The 23,030-nt window shown below is 39.6% G+C and overlaps 1 protein-coding gene across 1 annotated transcript; it reads right to left on the bottom strand.

Annotated features, from left to right (window-relative positions):
* Nucleotides 1–10,535: 10,535 nt before the first annotated feature.
* Nucleotides 10,536–22,965, bottom strand: LOC139653078 (pleckstrin homology domain-containing family A member 7-like; the record flags this gene model as incomplete). The annotated part of the gene is made up of 12 exons (XM_071530036.1): nt 10,536–10,660; nt 12,992–13,140; nt 13,917–14,050; nt 16,279–16,506; nt 18,280–18,501; nt 19,452–19,543; nt 19,705–19,822; nt 19,915–20,106; nt 20,682–20,893; nt 21,180–21,291; nt 21,748–21,849; nt 22,816–22,965. Coding segments are annotated over 12 exons (1,836 nt in total), but the record flags the coding sequence as incomplete, so codon positions are not given.
* Between the last annotated feature and the right edge of the window lie 65 nt (nt 22,966–23,030).

Here is a 23,030-nt window from a genome sequence, read left to right as displayed (position 1 = left end):
ATATGGTCCTAAAAAGGTTATGGGTTTTAACGTAGTATTGCTTAAATAATCAATATTTGTTGCATCAGCATAGGGCAACGCATATCCTGTTAATATTGTGTTGGAATGTGGACTGATGACAGACATTTAAAGAAAGCCCAGCCTATGTTGTGTTTTAAAACTGATCTGAGGAATGCTCTTAGGCATATGAAATGAAAGGAAAGCTCCAGCGGCTGACCCAGGTAACCCACAGGTTGCGCTCACTTGACATAACAGAAGCTTTTACAATAAGACACTTATCTGTAGTGAATTGACATATGTTTTAAATTATCAGCTGAGTTTGGAGTAGGCCAACAAACGTCAATCACAAATAAAAACTGTCATCAGCCTATACAATAAGAAGAGAACAAAATAGAAAGGCTAGATAATTGGCAAAAAAAAAGTTAAAATCTATAAATCATTTTGTGACAACCAGAAAAAGGACAGAAGCCCAACATACAGCAGTCATCCGCTATCACTCCGTTTCTCAACATGCCATAGTGTAATAACAGTAGCCAATATCATTTATCACATAATGCAAATAAAAGAGTGTTACTTACAAAGACAGGAGACAGCAGGAGAAAATTCTGTTTGTTAACTGCAGAGTCACATAGGGCTAAAAGAGGGGAGGAGAAGCAGAGGGAGAGAGAGAGAGAGAGAGAGAGAGAGAGAGAGAGAGAGAGGGGTGGGGGGGGGGGAGTGTGTGTGTGAGTGAGAATTGCCTATACAACTCATCCACATCATCCACAACATCGCATCTGCTCTAACTCGTGTGTGCTTCACTTGACATTTTCACATTCTTTTTTGTTCAAGGTGAAGTAAACGCACCACGTCTCCATCAAAGTGCATTAGAATATTCACTCGCACGTCTCCTTTATGAGCCTCAATCATTTCCCTTTTAAGTCTAAAATCTCAATAATGTTTATTCCTTTATGGGGCTAATAAGGCTGCAGTGTCCGGTGTGTTAGTGGGAAATAGCTCGTTGAAATTTGTTTTGAAAGAAAGAAAGAAAGACAGACAGACAGAAAGAAAGAAAGAAAGAAAGAAAGAAAGAAAGAAAGAAAGATCTACCTTTCCAACAGAAGTCCGTAGCTGTGCGGATACCTGGAACTTGAGCCTCACCTGAGATTCAACAATTTAAAATCACCGGAATAATCTCCCACTGCCAAGTCTCCCACTTGATCTACAGTGAATTCGCACATGAATATTGCCGTGAAATACTTATACTGCACGTTGAAATCATCAATAAAGCAGTAACAACTGAATACTGTATTTTTCCGACCCATATGTGATGATCCATATGTGATATTTGCCATATGTGGAGTCTATTATTTTGGATCGGAGTTTTCCTTCACCTATACTGGACTACATGTGTGTTTCACGTGTCTCATACGCCACCTTTTGGAGACTATGGGCAAGTCATCTCGAGATTCCTATCACGCATTTTTTGGACATAACTTGGGTAGGTAGGCCTACAACAACTGACTGTTTTCATTGATTTGTTTGTTTGCTTGTTTGCTTGTTTGTTTACACACAGTAATTATATGGCGAGGAATTGACATTTAATTGGCCTATAGATCAGAAGTAATGCAGAATCATCTAATTCTAATCTAATCTCCCTCAATGTAATAGTAGACTATAGTGTGTATGGATCATCGGTGTAGAAAGGTGTGTTTCATTTAGAAAGGCTTTTAGTCGTACTATTCTTTCCCCTCTCTTTTACTTTGTGTGTTATTCTTAAATCAGTTACAGTACTAACAAAATTCACTGGCTGGAGACAAAACCAGAGGAATAGTCCACGACCTAATGCTTCTATTTGGGTGAAATATATGCAACTTAAATACGTTTTTTTAAGATTGGTCCAGGTTTACAGTGGAGTGCAGGAGAGATACAGGACTGTCTGTGTCTGTGCAAGACGGTGGCTTCACGTTCACGACGCACAGCTGCATGATAAGATCTTAGCAGTAAAACAATTTAGGCCAAACACTTTTAGCGTTGCTGCTTTTCAGTGGACGGCTCATTTTTGCTGCATCACGATTAAAAGTGGCAAAATATCCCGGCAGCCTCATGTGCGCTCTCTCGCTCGTCACACCTCATTATTTTGGCTTGATATGGTATTTACTATTGGGTTGTGCGCTTTGACCTGAACAGTGCATGGGGGGTGATTAGTTGTGGGTGCAGCGGAGCAGGTGCCAGAGGGTGCAGCGACAAGAGAACACATGTGATGAAGAAACCTGCCTGATTAACAATTAACATCTTTAAGCTGCAAAAAAAAAAAAAAAAAAAATTGTAGAGGCGACTGTTACTGCTTCCTCTTTATGGCTCAGATGATGCTACAAACGCCTGCATGAAGAGCAGAAGACAGTCCAACTTGTTGGGGGGTAAGGCAGACACATTTGCATATCCTGTGAGTCTTTGATGCATCTTGAAATTCAAGTCTAGCCCATAAATATTTGAAAAGGAGAGTGCATGAAAATCAACATTTTTGTTACATTAAATTAACATGTGTTCTTCTCCTGTTCTGCATGGTTAATTAGTGAACACCATTCAGTCAGAGAAGATGAGGGAAGGGGAGGGGGGGGGGGGGGGGGGGTACTTTGGGTTTGATTTGTCTGTGATTACAGTGTAGCCAAACCAGGTTGCAAAGGTAAACAGCTGATTCATGTTTACCTTTGCAAATGGTTACTAAGTCCAGTTAAAATGCAGAATATTCTCAGCTAGGAAATAACTCAAAATTGCCTATTCTATCAATGAAAGAAGAAAGAGTAGAAGATTTAAAAAGAAAAAAAAACATCTGAACACTAGCCCTAAATGCACTGAAAATTTTAAGCATGACATAGGACCAATAAAGGCAGAAAATAAGGGCTATCATGTGGCAGGAAACGACACGGACCATTTAACTGTTGTGGTTGGAAATCCAATTCATTATGACATTTTGTGTTGGCGGCAAGACTTAACAAACAAGTTAATTACAGATAATAGCTTCATGGGAGGCACATGTGCACAGCATATTTGATCCTTGATGTGAAACAATAATCTGCACGTCTTGGAACATGATCATTATGCAGAAACTGTAATATGAGCCAACATCCACTGCAAGATTAAGTGAGCAATGGCAAGGATAATAAAAGTGCATCAGCCACACCTTGTTCACTTTTATGCAGAAGAGATTTGTCATGTAAGGAATTCAGCCAATAGGAAAGCTGCACTGTAGAAAAGCTTCTGTTGGGGGCAGAGAAAGATTAGTTGTACTTTTTCAGTTTTTCTCCATGATCAAGATGTTAATAACCATTGCTTTATGCACAAGTGAGACCATTTACAGTATTTTATATGTTTAGTGGAGCATTCTGTAGGCCTACATACGTAGGCTCCTGTAAACTTATCTTGCCTTTCAAACAGCCTCCCAACTTACTTATCTAACAGCATTATCCTGAATATCTTTTATTTCAGATACTGTATAATCAGAAGAAACTCTTTTTGTGGCATATGTATTCCTCAGTGACAAGGGATGAAATAGTCCTACATAAACTGCCATCTATTGAGAAAGGAGTTGTAGTGCTGGTGGTTTCACCCACTGACATGGTCCAATTGTAAAGAACCAACATCCATGAAACCACCATTTTTAATCATTAATGAATGCCAAGTTATGCAATTAACTCAAACACTATTTGCATACATGCAAATCATCTCTCTCTCCCAATTGGACTTGCAAAGTGGGACGCTCTGTTCTCATTAGTTGACCCAAATCTCTCACTTGTAACTCTGGATTTCATCAAAGTTTAGTCAGGATCTAATATTTCCTTTCAAGTTAACAGAGAAGCACTGATTAATCATGTTGAAATAAGGAGTGCAACATGCCAATTCTAATTATATAGTATCAGGGACATCATCATACAGACTGTGTCAACAATACTACAAATATCGACTCTGCAGTACTCATGAATATGCTTTGGTCAATTAATTTACATTTACAGATACATTACCTGTAATTCACATTCTTTGAGGCCCAATCAGGATTCTGGTTTAGTGCTTGTGATCAAAGATAAGCCCACTGTCTGAGTTTGTTGCTATTTATTGAAATCTTGTTTCTCGCTCTCTAATGAGTTGACAGATCTTTTGATACAAGAGCCAACAGTAAATGACCCTTATGCATGAATTTTGCACATATTCTACAGCTGCTACCTTTGTACTGTTTGTAAGTATTTTGGCAAACTGGATCTTTTGGAGTTACGGCCAGATCTGACAGCTGCAAAACGATAAATTTCCTTCAGCAAAATGCCCTGCCCTTCAAGAATTTGTGTAGGTATTCATCACTGATATACTTCAAAATGATTGGTGATTTTACTCATCACCATGATAGTACTGTAGATCTGTAGATGCATTTGTAGCCTTTTTTAACAGAGTCATTGAATGAAGTAAATTTCACTTAGCTCAGTGTGTATGTGTGCATGGAGCTGCTAGATTAAAGAGGAGGCCCAGGGGCATTTGGTTCATTTACAAAGCAATTGCTTTTATGTACAGAAAGCCCAATTCACTGTAGGTATTGTAAAAGCCTTCCGTTTAAGGAACATGAGATTAATTTATTGTTTGGTATAATACAGCACTTATTGAACACACACTTAATCATTTATGTCTAGAGGAATTGTGTTCTCTTAGTGGCTTAATATGTACAGTGTTATCTAATATTTATATAATCTCTCAAGTTATATCACAACTGTGTAACTGAAACACAGTGGCTTTGTAATGGGAGATCACACAAAGAGTATTGTTTTAGCCACTCTAAATACTTAGGTCAATGCACAACATGACTATAATGCAGCTTTCCCTCCATTCTTTTTATAGCATGCAGGCACATTGGAAAGAATATTCAATGATTCCTAACTCTTCAATTATTCAACAAACCACCATTCCATTTCTTACGCATTAAAAAATGTACCATATGTTGAGCTTGGGATGATAAAACAGCATAAAATACCATTTTAGAATCAAAGTACCTTTTGTATTAGATTCCTTGCTTTTGTATTTGTACAATTGGACTACAACCTTGATCCCCATGGTGAGTCAAGGCGGCGCGGGTTGTGCTTCCACTGCAGACTGGTCTTCAGACATTCATGGCAAGTAACAATATCATTTATGCGATGAAAATAGGGATCCTTGGGAATCAGTGTAGGATTTTTCCTTTCTCTACTCCTGTGAGGGGAACATTGTGAATATCTTACAAATTCAGCACGCAGTGCAGCGAACAATATAGACCAGAGAACAAGGTCAAAATCCTGAGCATGGTCTCAACAGGCCCTTCTTTTCATTCCTAGACCTAGCATTAAGGGAACCAAGTGAAAAATGACTAAGGTCAAAGCTCTGATCTGTTCCCTTTCACTTAAGAAAATAAACATTGGTATGATCACATACTTTTGCTCTTCTGATTTAAAGTGAGACCTTCATGAATAATTCATGATTACTGTTTCAACTGAACAAAACATTACAAAAAGTACTTAGTAACAAACATTTCTGTTAGGAAAAGTGAGGAGGATGTTTCTTAGTTGGTGTGCATCTGAAAAAGCCTTTCTGAAGCCAGTAAGTATTTAGTAAAGGATTAATGTGTGAGGCCTTGATTGCGTTTAACAGAACAGGACCCAATTAGCATAATAGGCCTATTTCATTCTCTTTGAAGTCCAGAGCATAGAATAACAAATGTATATGAACCACCAGCCAAACGTCAATACATGGAAATGCCACAATCCTCAGTGGAGGGTCTTGGGTGAATTTCTGCAGGAGGAGGGGAAAAACATCCCATTTTATTGCAAAATAAGCAGAACAGAGGATGTGATGGGTCTTCTAGCCACCAGGGCCAGCAGGCACCGTGGGGCCCCACTCCTGGGGAAGAGATGGAGGCAGAGGGGATGTGGCGGCTCCCACTGTGGAGCTGAGGGAGGTGCATCCTCTCTCTCAGGTGTTTTCAAAGCACACCCCACTGCAGACGAGTGAAAGTAATTACTCTCCAATTAAAGATAAACATCTCACTTGGGAGGGAGCTGCAACAGAACGGCCCACTGCCATACAAGCGGGTGAAGCCAAGGCGCTGTTTCCATTAAAGCCTTGTGCATCATGCTGTCAGTGTACAGTATACAATATGTATGTGTGAAGATGATACAACAATCAGCTTCACTGCTCATGATAAGTATTTAGCTTGTGTTGGGAAAGTGCAAAATTTAGCAATAAGAGTAGCACATTCTTTAAAAAACTTATTCTTTTTTTATTCAGAAGTTCAATACCATGTATTACTCAGAGGTTTCTTTTACAATTGCAATGGAGACATAGTTCATGATTTAAAGATATGAATTCTATGCTTCAGACTCCAGAGTTATTACTATCCACCTTCTTGGTTGAAAATGTAGACACGGAATTAAAAATGCCCTTTTAGATGGAAAAGCTTTGAACTTAAGAAACATTTCAAGAAGCTTTTTTTGTATTGAAAGTTCACCTCCTTTGAGCATGCCATAGTTGGATTCCCTTTTCAAATAATAGAATGAAGTTTAATAGGTCAAAGCAATCAATGTGGAGGTTCAAAGAGAATCCTGGAGCTATGATGAGTGCACATTTTGTACTTTTCCTTTGTACATGATTAGAATGAAAATACGGTCAATATATGCATCAATGAAATATAATTAAATATAAAGGCTTTTTTAACCAATACTTTAAGAGTTAATAATTTAGCTAGGAGTTGTCTTCCTAAGACTTCAACAAACTGACAAAATATTAGTCAGTTAGTATAAAAGGACAACATTATCAAGAGATTCACTTGATAAAAACAAGACCACTAATTTCATATCAAAGAGTTGATAATATATAATAGTAATAATGGTATTAATATTCTCCTTAAATCCACCCTAAAACTGAATTCACACATACCGTTCCAAGGGTTTTGGACAGTCTGTAATACATTTAAGCCAGCAGCAAGAAAAGTAAGACTCCAATATCAGCAAAGCAACACTGTCCTGCTGCTGGATTGGCAATCAATAGGAGACAGTGAAACAGTAGGCATGGTGACTTTCTGGCTTAGACCTGTTGGCACTATTATTAAATACTGCTCAATTGTGTGTTGAAGGCAAAATAAACATTCATGGAGTCCACAAAGTTGGCCTCTTAGAAGCTCGAAAGTATTGCTTGATTACATCACAGATTAGAATTGGCTCTTTGATCAGGGTTTTAGGAGAGTTTTTAATTTAAAAAATTATAGTGAATTGTTTAAGATGACAGTTCCATGATGTGAATTCTGCTTTATGGTGGATTTTCTCCTTAAAGGTGTAATAAGTAAGATTTTTACTGTCCCATAGCACAAAATGACCATAATTTATCTGTAGGGGTTTGATTGATCAATACCAAGACTCAATGATTACTTCATAAGGTGCTTCGATTTCTTTCTGGCTTCCAAAACTCACTTTCCTGCCTTCTCATTAGATGTTGCTGTTACATATCTACTCTCTATTGTGAAAAAGTTTATTGTTTATGTTGATTACAGGCCACTGTAAACTGTACCACAGATTTGCCAATCCCTTGATCACTGAGAGATGATGAGTCATAGATTACTTAATGCCCCTTTAACCATTGCAGAGGTTTATTTCAAGTTTCTTTAAATATTTGACTGATTTAATAACGCCATGGAATAGTTGAGCCTATATGGTGTACAACTCATTCTAAATAAATATGATGTAAATAAATACATGTCTGATGATGCAAATATTGTGTTAATATCTTTAATATTCACATTTTTATAAATTTCCATTGTGCAACCTTTCCCAGTCATACAGAAAATATGTTAAAGGTTATTTCCATCCTGATGTAAGCAAAAATAAAATTCATTTTGGCAAGCTAATAAGAGACTGGCAGTGCTACAGTAGATACATACATATTATATTTCAAGTGGTTTGGTGTAAGAATATCATCTGAGTTTGACAAAAATACTATTGTCATGACACATTTCGTACCTTCCAGAAGATGATTACTCACACATTCCATGTCTGAAAAAAACTACAAGTTCCCAGTTGAGATCACACTGCAAGTAAAAGCATTTCAGTCATTCCTTGAAAATATCACTTTCAATTCTTCACAATGACACAGTATACACTTGAAAGTGCAATAACATGTATAAAACATTTTTTATTATGGGATTAACATTTGTTAGACACTTCCAAAGTTAATAAGCACAGCAGCCTCCACAGCAAAGGCTTCCGTTTTCTTCAGGAAAATAGCTTTGAGCAACTATAGAAATGCGTTACCAAGTCAATCCTGCGTGTGCCTCAGAGTGCAGGTTAAATGTTTACTACAGTTCTTCTACTATATAGCAGTGTAACTGTCCAAATTAAACAAAATCCCCCTTTCTTGCAGAATCCAGTTGTTTGTTGTCATTATGGAATAGCACCTCAGTGTCCAGAAACTGCTTGAGCTGTGAAGTGACACGACAGAAAGAAATAGTAAGTGCAAGAATGGAGTAAATATCACACAAGAATATCAAATTGAGAGTGGAATCTATCACACTGAGGTATTAGCAAGTTTTTTTTTTTGGCATGAAGTGCATGAATCCACAAATTAATTAATTACTACTGGGGATTCCAGGGTTTTACTGCCTTTTTCAGAGGCTTTTCCTGACCGTGTGACATCGCCAAAAACGTTGGTAGTTATTCAATATGTGCAACAAAGGCCAAATATTTTCTTCCTGGAAATATCTAACAGTTAGTAAAAACCTCTGTCAACTCCAGACAGATCCCCAGACCCATCAGTGTAGAAAACCATGGAACAAATGAATGACTGAACAGTACTTTCTACATGGTGTACTGATACATTCATTGTGTACATACAGACATTCTCCAGCCTTTCTCAATGTCTCATTTCACACAGAAATAAGACATTAAAGGTTTAACAGTTTGCCGCTGTCAAAATACTTATTGTATTCCTGGTTTGAGAGCAGTTATGCGGACACAGTACAACTTTTTATACTGACTTGATAAGCATTGATAATGATAAACATTTTCTATGGTTACTGTAATCACTACTAAAAAGAAACACAAGTATTAGAGTCTGAATGTCAGTAGACAGAGACTCTGATCTTCCACTCTGGGCACAAAACTGTGTCAAACCACAGTGAAACATTTCCAAACCAACCACACATCATGGCCGACCTCTAACAGCAGACCTGAACATGAGATGAGAGAGCCGCAGAAAAAAAGTTTCGGAGACAAAAAGTATCATGTAGAAAGGTAATACATAGAAAAGCATGCAGTTACACACTAATTCTTGTTCTCCCAATGGAACAAGAAATAAAGATTCTGAGTGAGAAAATGCCGCATTCACGTCATGTCGGGTTTACCGTAAATACGACCTGCCGGCTGGGAAAAAACATCCGCGGCAGCCTCCTATTGGTAATTACAAGTAGGATGTGGGATTTTTTTGTTGGCTTTGATTTCTCCCACAGTGAATCCACCAATGTCGGCAGTCCAAGATAATAAAACCAAAATGATCAGTTATATTCACAGTAATACAATGAACTCAACTTAAGAAAATTGAGTACTGTCTGCTGCAGTTTGTTTATGCTTGAAAAAAACCAAAAAGGTTTTATTTGATTCAGGCGTTCAAGCAAGTTAAACACGTGAACGCTTCCAAGTTGGAAGAACAAGATGTGATCCCGTTCTTTCGCTTTTTTGTCCGATATGAGGTGAACACGACATAAGGCTCAAAGGTCAAAGGTCAAACACAACTAGACGGACACCCTGACACGTACTGTATATGTGTGTGTGTGTATGTGTGTGTGTATCAAGTACATAGCATATGTACAGGTAGTTACTATTTATAGCAGTACATATTTAGCATACCCAGTAGTTCATGGAGGCTTTATGGTCGTATAAATGAGTCAGTGAAGATCCAGACACAAAATTAACAATCTAACCTGTTTCAGTTCTTACTGATGGATGGAAGTTAATCAATAAAGTAGTAAAAAAAAACGCAGGCCTTCTCTCTACGTTTACAGTAACAACAGTGATATCTAATGTCTTTTCTGTCTTATTGCTGCCAGGCTACAGATGGCGGGCTAATTGGTGCTGTGGAATGCAGCTGTGCCGACTACTGAACTGTCAAGGTGCTAAATCAAAAGGTGTCTCTTTTGTTAATTACACACAATGCTACAAATAGTTATGTTTGTTTCAGCCCTTTCTTGCCTCAACCATCCATAAATATTTTGGCAGAGCTACAAAAAAGGCAAGAAAAAAACAACACAAAAACAATTTACACACAATTATCACAGTGGGATGAGCAGACTGCCTGCAGATGTGTGTGTTGATTATAATGGGAGTAGAGGCAGGGCTTCTCTAACCTAGACAAGATGTGCATCTTTTACAATCACAACAGAGCAGTGAGCATGCAGTGAGGTGCAAAGCACACAGGAGCCCCTTGTTAGGGAGAATTAGTGAGGCTCCGATCACATTAGCACCGTAAACATGCGGTTAGGCCTTACTTTATTTCTCTGATTAGACAAACGTGTAGTGAATTCCGTTGCTTAGAGGAGAGGGAGGCGCCAGAGATACAGGAGGAAGAGGAGGAGGCGGAGGAGGGGGTGGGAGAGGAGGGGTGGGGGTGTTAGCCTGCGGTGGAACTACAGATGAGTGGACAGAGGGGAAGAAAGAGGAAGAGGGAGAAAACGACATCAGTCATTAGTCAAACAAGATGTATGGCACGGCCACTTCAGGGACGGCATTGTGGCCAAGTTGAAGGCTGGACCTGGGTGGGTGACAGAGGCAGCACCCACTGTGACTATGACACTTACTGTGCTCCGTGTGCCATTCACAACCAGTGATCAAAGATACTCTCAACAAATGCAGAAGTTAAAAACAATTTGAAATACCCATTGCAACAAATGTATTCAATTAAATGACATGCATTTAATATTTTCAGACACACAAAATACACCTTTGACATGAGAGCAGAACTCTCACAAATGTAAAATGTACCCCTCTCCTATTCAAACTATAGGAAGATCAATGAGTAAAACTGTAGGTATAAGTCCAGGAAAATCTCAAGACTTCAATGGCAGATAATGTCTCTGAATCCCTGTTTGTTACAGTGTTGCAGACATGCGCTAACAAAATGCTTAAAAATGCTCCCTTCTGTATTTTATATTAGCAATAGGTGCAAGCAATTAAACTGAATCATATCTGTGATTTCAGGACCACAATGAATCGCCAATAAGCATGTTTCTCATATTATTTAATTTGAGTCTATACTTATATTTTAGACAGATAAACAGAGAGTTCACTCTAACTCTTGGAATGGACTGTGTCCCAATTCCCTCCCTTATTTACACTAACTCTTGTGTTAAACCATATGGCCTTTCTGGCTTTCTGTGACCACTGAGAATATCCTCATCAAAAATGTTGGACACTCTGCAGTCTCATGCCTTGGTGGTGTTTTGGGGCTCTTGATGCAATTTACTTAGAATAATTGCCACTGTTTTCCAGAAGTAATAGTCACAAATCATATGTCATTTGACTACTTTAACTTTATGAACAAGGTCAAAGATGGTTCTCTATGCAAAATCAGTTGAGGCCACTGTGCTACAGCATATACAGTATATGGGATATGCTATTTAACCTAATTTTACATATTTGAGAACCCGAATACTCAATTATTTCAAAAAGGCATATGGTTAAGAGAAACTAATATTGACAGTAAATTTCTCCTGTATCATCAGCCCTTTAAGTCTTATTGTGATCTGTGTGTAATGGTGTGATGTCTGCTTTCTTTTTTTTTTAATCATTTTAGTATTCTATCAGCTTAAGAAAACCATAGCAATGGACAGTTCAAGTGGCACTACATGAAGTATTTTAATTTATTTATTTTCAGAATTACAGACAACTAATTATAAACAACTCTATAAACTGCTATTATAAACTACTATTTTAATATATGCGATATATGTGATAGAAATGCTGCCCATTTCTGCTTTTATGTTGGCATTATTGAAGTCTCTCATGCATAATGCCATGGAAAAGATTCTTCTTTTAATTCAGGGATTTGAAAGTGCAGCAGCGTACCTTACTTTTACACCAAAGGGAGAGAAAAGTCATTGATTCAGACTCTACTGACAAGATGCCACAAGTTATATTCTCTGACATTTCTCTATGCTGGAAATAATGTTATAATTGTTGACTTTGCTTCACTGTGCATATTAAGCTTCCTCACATGCTGACAGCTTGAGTGTTACTGTGTGTGACAGATTTATGTGTGCGTGTGTGTCTCTGTGTGTATGTGTGTGAAAGAGAGAGAGAGAGAGAGAGAGAGAGAGAGAGAGAGACAGATAGACTCATCTGACGATCTGCTGCTGCTACTGTGAAAATGAACTCGCCTGCCTGCTGTAGACTACGAAATAGATGAAAAGTGAGCGGAGTGTCTTTTATGCAGGTTCAGAGCTACGTTCAAAGCGGCAGCTACGGGATACAGAGGGGAGAGCCTGAGCATAGTTTGACTGGGTCATTGATCAGCACACAAAATGGCCTCATCAAGAGATTCCTCCCCTGTCTGAAAGATTCGACACGGATTGCAATTAGAGACTATCTAAGCTCCTAAGATTTTCCCTAATAAGGAATAATGTTCAGTTATTAGGAAATGAACAGCCTTATTGCTTGACTCTGCACCTATCCCCTTCTAATCTCCACACCATAAATCGAGCACTCTTGAAAGGCTGCTTCCCTCTCTATATCCCTTCTTCAACCAAAAGGATGTCAATTTGATGCCGGGGGAATTTTACTGATACTGTCAGTAGTGGTATGTTTTTTCACAGATACTGTAATTACTTCTGAAAGTGTTTCTGTGGAATAATGGTTGTCATACTTGCATTTGAATGCATTTATAAAGCAAAGATGGAATACCTAAGTACTACAAGTCAGAAGTACACACAGAACGATTTTGAATGATGTGATTGACCGACCTGCGACCTGCTTGCTCTTGAGGGAGGCCTCTGAGGCCAGAGCGTAGGACATGGTGATGATCCTCTCCTGCTCCTGCAGAGCTGAGTCCAGGCCCACCAGCCCCACCTCTGCCTTGTCCGGAGACACCGCCGGTGCCAGGTTTTGCACACTGTCACAATAAAAACACCAAACTGACGATACACAATTGAATTCATAATGATGTGATACTTTATTGATCCCTCAGAGCAACTGAACAGTGCCTAGTAGGAATTCAGTAGCAGGGTTGGAGTCAATTCACAAATGAACTCATCAATTTGAATTCAACTGAGGAATTGGAATTGAAACTGGAATTTGAGAAAACCTACAGGAAACAGATTTGTAATTGAATTGGAATTTAAGTAACTTTAATTTACATATCTGAGATTAACACATGGTGTTATATATTATCAATACTGAATATCATAAAATGTTAAAGGTACCTTTCAGGTGGTATTTGATGCATAACATGTAATCATAATACAAACATTATGATCGAATGTATTTGATTTGTTTAACAGTCTTTTATTTGATTGATAATGTATGATTTATAATGTATAGTGAGTCAAGACAATCTCTCTTAGAAGTGGAATTTCATGGAATTCAATTCTGTTTCCTGTCATTCCAATTCAATTCCAATTCTGTTTCCTTGGAGCTGGGTGCAACTCCAATTCCAATTCCAACTCCAGGAATTGAATTGGAATTTACCATGAATTCTCAGTTCAATTCATGAATGGCCTTGACCCTGCTCAGTACCTTGCTCCACAGACACTTCAGCAGAGAGAATGATGGCCAACATGGGGCTTGAACCTGACTCATCTGGTTGAACTGGTCATCTGTCTAACTACAAGGCCAGCCTGCCGCTCCAGAATCAGTAGTATATCAGACAAAATTCATTTGTTTTTTTACCTGGACTTGGCCAGGATGCTCTTGATGCGCTCCACCTTGCGATGGCGCTCCTCCACCTCCTGAGGACTGAGCGGCTCTTCAGGCTCCGAGTCTACATATCGCTCTGGGATTAACACCTTCTGAGGCTTGGACAGCTACACACAAAAGATACAGTGTGTTGTTTGAATAATGCTGAGATGCTGGAAAGAAGAAACTGTTTAAGTTTGAAAGCAATGGCAGTTACGCATCCACAATGCCTAAACAAGAGCTTCATAACTTCAATAATACTTTATCAAAGATTGTGGAAATGAGAAGATCAAATCAATCTAATCCAGACTATAGAAATGTGTTTGGCCTGGTGCACACATCTACATACAATAACATGATATCCAAAAAAACAAACAAAAAACAATTGTCAATATTTATTGATCTGGATGGACAAGAGGTAAATTATTTTTGCCCTAGTCCTGTTTTTTGAGTATCTCCATGGAATAATATCTACAAATGGTGGTGTCTCCTGTCTGTCTGTCTCTCTGACTAACATCTGGGCCTGATCCGAATTTCATTCCCGCGGTTTGCTTCCACTTCATGCTGCTTGATTCCTGAAATCGCCTTGCTCTTTTGGATACTAAGTTCTCCACACTTCACACCACTGGCTCAATGTGATTACAAAACAAATAATAAAAAATAAACTCCTTTTACCCTTGTTTGGACGTTTAGCATTTACTACAATTTGTCTCCCCCCAGGCTGAATGTTTTGAGAGGAGAGACTTGCTCAATGGCCAAATGGGCAGCTGCCAAAGTGCCTGTCTAAAGACTTGCACAAACTTTCCTCCTCTCCAAACTCTCTTTGTTTTAAATGACTATTTTGTAATCTCTGAGAAATCTTCCTCAAATTGTACATGTACCATCACATCATAACAGTCATCATTCAACATCTCCAATCAGAGATGCCTGGCTTTTCTCTTGTAGTTAATATCAGATAATTTACAGACTAACCCTGACCCTGCCATGCAACATATCCAGCTGCCCAGCTGTCGATTTTAAATCTCGATCTGGTCTGGGTTTAATTCAGATGAATGTGCACATGGAAATAGGTATGGTTTGAATTTGGGCAAAATCTGTTGGTATTTTCTAAAACTAGGCTGGCCCATTCAGTTCATGCAAGGGAAATCTGCATAAATGTCTCCAGCATCATGCATTGTTTTTAAAAATTATACACCTCATTGTGTATTACCCATTATTATCTCACGTTCATTATGGCCAATTGCCAAAGTTAAAAGTCAGATCTGTTAATCTCTTATAGAGCAAAATACTATTTGCGTTTCTCACCACTGTCAGTAAGATTGAGTCGCTGCAGCAAGTTTCTGGACCTCTGCCTGCCATCCAGCTGTGCTTGACTGGTGCCACCTGATCCTAACATGTTTGTTACCTTAAACACTAGTAGTTATCCCAGACTAAATAAATACTACAACCTATTCTCTATATTGTTGTAATTAGGATGGTTTATAGACATTCCTAAATTTAGCTACAATAGGGCAAGTTCAGACAATATCTGTTGCCATATAATGTACCATGTACTTTAAAGGGAAATTCCACGTTGAGATAATTTTACACTGTTATGTATCCTCAATCTATGATGTTCAATGCATTCCAGGTGTTATTTTGTGATGAAGTGTTGTCATTCTTCTTTTTGTTGTATCCACTTTCCCTCAACCTGCCTCGCCCAAGTCTACTTCAGTTAGTGATTTCCTTTATTTCCCAGAATGCCTTTTGACAAAACCAGAGAACGTGCCTGAATGTGTCTGAGCATTTCAGTTGTGGGTTTTAGGTGTAGGTGGAGAGAGCAATAGTGATAGCAGAGCAAGAGGTTTTGCAGTTGAGAAAAAGCGGTAGTTGTGGCCCTTATTCAAAACGCAACAAGTCTTATAGCTGCAATGGATTGAGGATTTCTCCCTGTATGACTGTTGAACGTCGATGCAAAATGGTGAATCTAGAAAGAAGCCCGTTCTCTTTGATTCTGAGAGACTGACAGCAAAACCTGATGTTTACTGTTGATGTTTTAGATAAATGAAAAATTTTCTCCTTGTAGCTGTGCAGGAAATATGTCAACATGGGAAATATTCCAAGGGAGTGAGAAAAACACACAGACAAACAACAAAATGGATGCAGAAATTCAAACTACATCGCGAAAAGCTGTATTTTAACATTATTAACGTGCTTTAGCGTTGATTTTTCCTTTAACCATACTTTCCCACTTGGTCGAGGTCAAGGCAATTAACTGCATCTTTTTGTTGAGGCCAAGGTCATTTACTGTATTCCTTTGTTGACATTAAGGTCATCAGCTGTGTCTCTTTGTTGAGACAAAGATAATTTACTGCACCTCTTTGTTGAGGTCCAGGTCGTAGTCTAGTGGTTCCAGGTCGGCCTCGTGGGTGGGAGGGGTCGTGGCGGTGGAGCGGAAGGTCAGCCATTCATCAGACTGTGAGCGGGGCCTCTCCCTGTGCTCAGCAGGTCTCTCCTCCCCCTGGACGCTCCTCACGCCCCGCGCCTCCTCCCCCTGAACGGCCCGCTCCAGCAACTGCAGGTCAAACTCCTGCTCTCTCCTCCACTGCACCAGGCACACAGAAAACAACAACAACAACAACAAAAAACAACTGTTAAATGACAGGATGATACCATACATTTTTCTTTAAGTAAATGTGAAATTGTTTTGCTTCACTTGCCTTCACACATAATTCCATGTAACAAGCACATCCACTTGGAAAACACAGAAGTTACAGCTTATCATATATGTTATCATATATGTGTGTTTAAAAAGGCTGCAGTGTGTGTGTGTGTGAGAGAGAGAGAGTGAGAAAATAGAGAGCATGCATAGAAGAGTATGCATGTTTATATCAAATTGAAAGCTCTCAAATCACAGCATGCTGAAAACCCTCTAGCACAGTAAGGGGGACAGTAAAATGCCACTGAAACAAACAGAGAAGATAGGGAGAGATCTATTTTCTCACACTGATGACCAAAGAAAATGCTTCGGCCCACACAAGCCCAACTGTGCTTATTTGACAAAAAAGAAAAAAAAAATACAACACTGCAGGGACGCCACTGTATGTATTCACAACACAAATGTAATGAATAATGAATAAAAAAAACATGGCAATGTGTGTTTATTAGAAAAATGTTTATTTCTTATTTGCAAACATCCACATATGGAAAAAGGATGGGTTCTTAAAACCAATGACCTATTAGCAGATTAAAATACTGAGCAAGCACTGAAATCACTTTACCTATGATTTGATAGGAAATGGATGTCACACACACTAGTACTATAAAAATATAAGGCAATGCTTCAGTTTACAAATACTAACAAGTAGTGATTCGGACTACAACAGGCCTCAATCCACAAGGACCCAGACTCTTTACCCTTATGGAACTGAAAACAAAATGTCTGCAGAAACGTTATGATGAAATTTAGATGGGTAGGCTTAGATAGGTATTGCTCAGTGTATGTGAATGTTTTTGTCAGTGGAAAGATAAGTAGTACAGCATGACGTGTAGGCACTCACACACACACACACACATACAAATGAGGACTGGTTAGAGACAGCAATAGCATTTCATTGGAGAACGGAGGGCATTAGTATCTAGACTAGTAGAAGGATGGGACTGTGGTGAGCAAACTCCCTCTTCTAAAAGTTTAGCTCACACCTAGAGAAGAAAACAGCATGGCAGGAGGGTATTAACATAAAGTCAGAGTGAAAGCAACCGCAGGAGAGAAATGGAAAGACCAGTGAGCAGAGGCGAGAGAGTATGGGTAAAGCAACATTAGGTAAAACATTATGTAAAAAATACTCTCAAAAATTGATGAATGAAAGGCATATGGCATAAAAGCCCTGTGTCAATGAGGTTATTGATTACTGTGTTAGTTTAACATTGCAAGATATATAATTTGTAGTGATTCCTCTTCTGTGTAGATAAGAATCATCATCCCTATTCACTGTAAATGTAACTACTTCCATTTTATAATAAACACTTTTTTATATAAGTATTGTAAGTATTATAAACAGTTTTATAACACTTTTTAAATTTGTGATACAGTATTGTGAAGCAGAAACTATGTTATAAGTGGCAGAAACCCTTTGTCTGTCATTCAAAGACACCAAATAATATGCATGACAACAGGTACAGGGAGAGCCACATTATATTCCAGACTGCTCATGCCTCTCATCTCCAAACTAATGTATTGCTGTCAAATCAACTGTCCTATGTCAGGTAGAAAAGACCTGCTACAATTAGTGAGGACATGCATTTCTAGATCAGCATACATGTTTTGGCTGTCGTCATGCGTTAGGGTGTGACGTGTGAAACTGCTCTAGTAACATACTGAGCCCAAGTCTGCTGAGAGTGGGCGTGAGGATGAGGAGGAGCGGGACGATGAAGAGGCATGGCGGTCTCCGTGACTCAGGGTGCGTTTGCGCTGGCGGACGAGGGCCTTCTGGTGCCTCTTCATCCTCTCCAGCTGCTCATCAGCACTCATCTTTCCCCTCAGCTGCTGCTGCGCCGGGTCCCCGGAGTAGAGACGCTCCAAGGCACTCTTTGGTCTCTCCTGAGAGGAGTGGGAGGAAGGAGAAAAAGAAGGCATACATTATGACAGAGAACCACACCCAGCAGAAAGAGAGGTGATAACAAGAGTAAAAGGCGCAGCAGAAGGCAAAGAAGTGGAGAAAAAACTAAAGTGAAAGTATAGCTATATAGATTTCCACAACACTGAGATATTTCTAAATTATTATTGCAACATACAGATAGAGCCAGTTGCACAGTGTATAGTATAAACACCAACTGACCAATCCCCCAAAAAATGTGATTTTCTTTTTTCCCCAGAGCAAAATTGTCCTGTTAATTTAAAAGAACCTTAAGTTCTTTTAACATGTGGTTATTAGTAGGCTAAACAGGCTATTAAATACAAAAAATCCTGCTAAAATCTAGGCTATAACTACCATTACAATTCTTCCAGACCCATGGGTCTTTCCCATGCCTTCTCTGTGGTGTGTAAACACACTTCATCACCAAGGGATTTTGCCATTAATGCCGCATTGGCAGTCTTTGTTTAAATTAGAAGGGCATGGGCAACACTAAACACCTCCATCACACCAAAAAGCCTTTCTCCATTATATTTGTTGCCATTCACCACTTAAACTTGTCATTATGAATTGCACCTCCACATGGATTTAGTGTTTGTGATTTAGCTATTCTGTATGTCTAGTCCCTTTTTGCAAAGTAAAAACCACAAGTCATTAATATATGCTCTGAATTCATAAATTTTATTGATATGGTCTAGAATTTTCTAAACATTTTCTAAATAATTCTAAACTAAGTATGAGTGACAATGAAAAACTCTCTCACAAAGCCAGAAACAGGAGAACTGATGGCATCAAGATTTAAAACCTGGAGTCACTCTCTACTATATTTGTGCCGTCTCTCCACTGACTTTGGCTCTCTCTTTTAATTCTCTCCCTTCTGTTTGATTCTTTCATTTCGTTTCATTCTGAGCCTCACCTTCAAGCCGGCAGCGGAGGATGCTCTGCGAATGGTCACATATGAAGAGATGTTTGAGGACTGATTTAGCCTGATCGAGGAGCCAGACAGTCCTGAGGGAAAGCCAACAAACATTAAATCACCCATCCCAACTTGGCACCATAGCCAAAACAATCTGGGTGGGTGCAATCCGCATGTATGTTTGCTAGTGTGAACTTTTCTACCAAACAAATAAGAAGCTAAATCTCTTCCACTGGAGCCATCATCCTCTTACCTCTGCTAGGTAAGGTCTGGTAACCTCCATCGTGTCCTGATGCTGCCAGGCCGATGTAAATGGAGCCGTCTCCAGCTCCCAGAAGCTCAGGTTCGCTCAGGAAGGGCCTAAGTTCAATCTGAGATACACAGACAGAGGTCAGAAACAGAGGTAATGTGCTGGAATTTGGACCATTTAGTCTTTTAGCATTAAAAACACACACATATGCACCTTGCCGTCTCCGTTAGTGTACTGGCCTATCTCTCTGTCCCTCTTGCGTTCGTCAGACTGTCGTTTGAGGCCGCGGACGGAGGTGTGTCTGATGACGGTGGTCTCTCTGGGCAGGGGGGGCACAGCAGGGGGATGCTCATCAGGACTGTAGAGCTGAGGTAGGGGCGGTCTGGGAGGGGCATCTTCTTCACCCTGCACACAACAACAGCTAATCAATATATATTTTAAAACCAAATCATGCATCTACACTACCAGTCAGAAGTTTGGACACACCACATTTTTCTTTATTTTAACTATTTTCCACATTTTAGAATAATAGTAAAGACATCAAAACTATGAAATAACACAAATGGAATTATGCAGTGACCAAAAAAGTGTTAAACAAAAACTATAAATAATAATAATAAATAATAAAAACTATCTTACATTTTTGATTCTTTAAAGTAGCCGCCCTTTGCCTTGATGGAAAGGCAAAGGCTTTGGAAAGAAATTCATACATAGGCATCAACTTCACTATTTATATTTGTCTAAGAAACAAATTTCAAGCATTTAAGCATAAGACTTTAGATCAAAGTGGCTTTACTATAAGATAATGAAAAACATAGTACATTCAATCAGGTGTGTCCAAAATTTTGACTGAGTGTGTACCTCACACTGCTCCAGCTGTGACTTCAAAGCTTGTATAACAGCCCTTTTCTAAAAGACGACAAAGGCACTAAAAACATTTATTTACACTAATTCACTCTTCTAATTCACAGGTCACTCACCCATGCGGGCCCAGCAGTGACAGGGGTTGTAGCGTGAAGCAAGAGCTGCTGGCTGGGGCTGGAGGAGAGGGTGGGGGTCTGGGTGGTGGTGTGGCTGGTGGGGCTGAGGTGGGGGCTGTGCTGCTGCTGGGACAACCTCATCTCCATAGCAGACGGGCTCCCAGACACAGAAGGCACTGATGACGCCGACACCGAAGGCACAAATTTCCTCTCTGGGGAAGTATATGTGTATGGACATGTAAAACAGACATGTAGAATGGGTACATGTACACTCTAAAGACTCCCAATGCTTTTTTTTGTCTTTTTCCATGGGGAATGCTCTGGGTCTTAGAGCACTAACGAATATTATAAGAGCATGGGCTTTAATGGGTGAGATAACAAGACCATGTACAGTAAATATCATTCGGTTTATGCATATTAAACTGTGTGCAGTTGTGTCTCTACCTCTCTCAGTCTTCCAGTGCATGTGGGTATGGGCAGGCGCAGCACTCGTCTCACCTGGGTTGGTCACAGAGGAGATAGTGACTTTGTAGTTGGCTTTACTGGAGCTGAGGCCTGCGATAACATCCTCAATCCTCCACAGCTCCTTCCTGATCTGGGATTTCTCCTGCTGCTCACACACACACACACACACACACACACACACACACACAGACAAACACACATTTTGAATACTTTGTTTAATTACTGGTGTACCATGGCCAACATAATCTAAAGTCATCTCTTTTTCAAGGTTTTTCATGTCTTTTTCAATTTTAGGAATAAGATACATGCTGTTCTCGAAACAGATATCATGCAACAACTGCTCACACATCAGATCAAGACCTTACCGACTGCTTTGATTTTGTCTGTAGCCACTGCTAGTGAGGGAGAGTGCGTAGTGAAATCAGCAGTGAGCAACACTCCTCCACTATGGCTTGCAATGCACATGTCTGTTGCATGTCCTCAGTGCCTCATTCCCACACACACCCAACCATGAGAGCGCATGACTGCTGGTGCGTTTGTGTGTGTGTGTGTGTGTGTGTGTGTGTGTGTTGTGTTAACAGTGGCCAATTGAGCCACAGACCTGAGTAAGATCACTGCGGTTCATCTGGCCCTGCAGCGCTGACTTCAGCCAGTCCACGTCTCTCTCCAGCCGGCTGTACTCATTCCATGCGTTCTCCATCTCCTGCAGAGCAAACAACACCAGACTAAGGCGAGAGTCAGCTTTCAGATACTGTACTCATCCTGTCTCAATGCTGCTATCATGGTTTCGGTGTTCCACCCCGTTATTCGAGCGAGATTTACAGTATGACTATAAATACAGTCATACTGTAAACTACAGAGATTAGAGAGCCCATATGTGTGTGTGGTGAGATGCAGCAGGGAGAAGGGTGGCAGTGAACAAGTGTCACAATGTGAGTAGAGTCTTAGAGGACACTTTCTCATGTCGAAGTCACGTTTGTTTAATCTGAACCAGTTAGAGGTTGATCAATTGTTTCTGTTGCTTGGTTTATCTGATCCATCATCACGCTGTCCGAAATGAGGTGGTCAAGAAACTGTAAACAAAACCCATGTGGCTGGAAATTTCTTTTTTGATTTTTGGTCAGAAAATTGGTAAAAATCCACTTGTCATTTTCATCTGCATAACTGCCACTTTCTCTCTGCAAGGCATCACACACACCTTGATGTATTGTTGACGCAGTTGTTTTGTTTTTTGTTTTTTTTCATTTTTCTCACAGTACTGCTCAGCACTTCGATGGAACCCATTTCTTCTCATTTTATCACTGAATATTTTCAATATCACTGAATATTTTCAATATCGCTGAATATTTTGAATAATGCTTGCTCCTGAGTAACTGAGAAAAGTGCTCATGAGTTTCTTTGTAGCTCCAGGTTTGTCCTCTACCACTCATTTTGATAGTTACAGTCAACATGGTACGTGATGCTAGTTTCACAGACAAAAATGGAAGCGAACACGTCGTCTTCAACCAATAAAGTAATGTAATTGGTACATTTCCTGGCTGAAGTGAACTACGGGTGAAAAAAAGATTTCAGATTTTGATTCAACTGCACCAAGCAAGTCAGATGTGAAGACATCCTTATGCTGTATGTATAATGAGTGTAAAGCATGTGAGTGTAGGGTGTGTCTTACTGTGGAGGCTTGGGATATGTCCGCCCTGATGTGCACCACATCCTCCTGTAGTAATCTCTGCTGGTAGGCAATCTTCTCTGCATGGGCCGGCTGATCACGGTACTGCTCCATCTGCTGGTGGGAAACATCCAGCACTGACTCCAGCTTGTCCTAGATGGGGACATGGCATGAAGACACTGTCATAACACAAGAAATGTTTATGGAGCATACTCACT

Source organism: Centroberyx affinis, unplaced genomic scaffold, assembly GCF_046629955.1.
Source record: "Centroberyx affinis isolate AG114_WGS23_722 - 3 ecotype Tasmania unplaced genomic scaffold, CSIRO-AGI_Caff_v1 ptg001863l_1, whole genome shotgun sequence".
Classification (NCBI taxonomy): domain Eukaryota; kingdom Metazoa; phylum Chordata; class Actinopteri; order Beryciformes; family Berycidae; genus Centroberyx; species Centroberyx affinis.
This window is presented reverse-complemented; position numbering and strand designations above follow the sequence as displayed.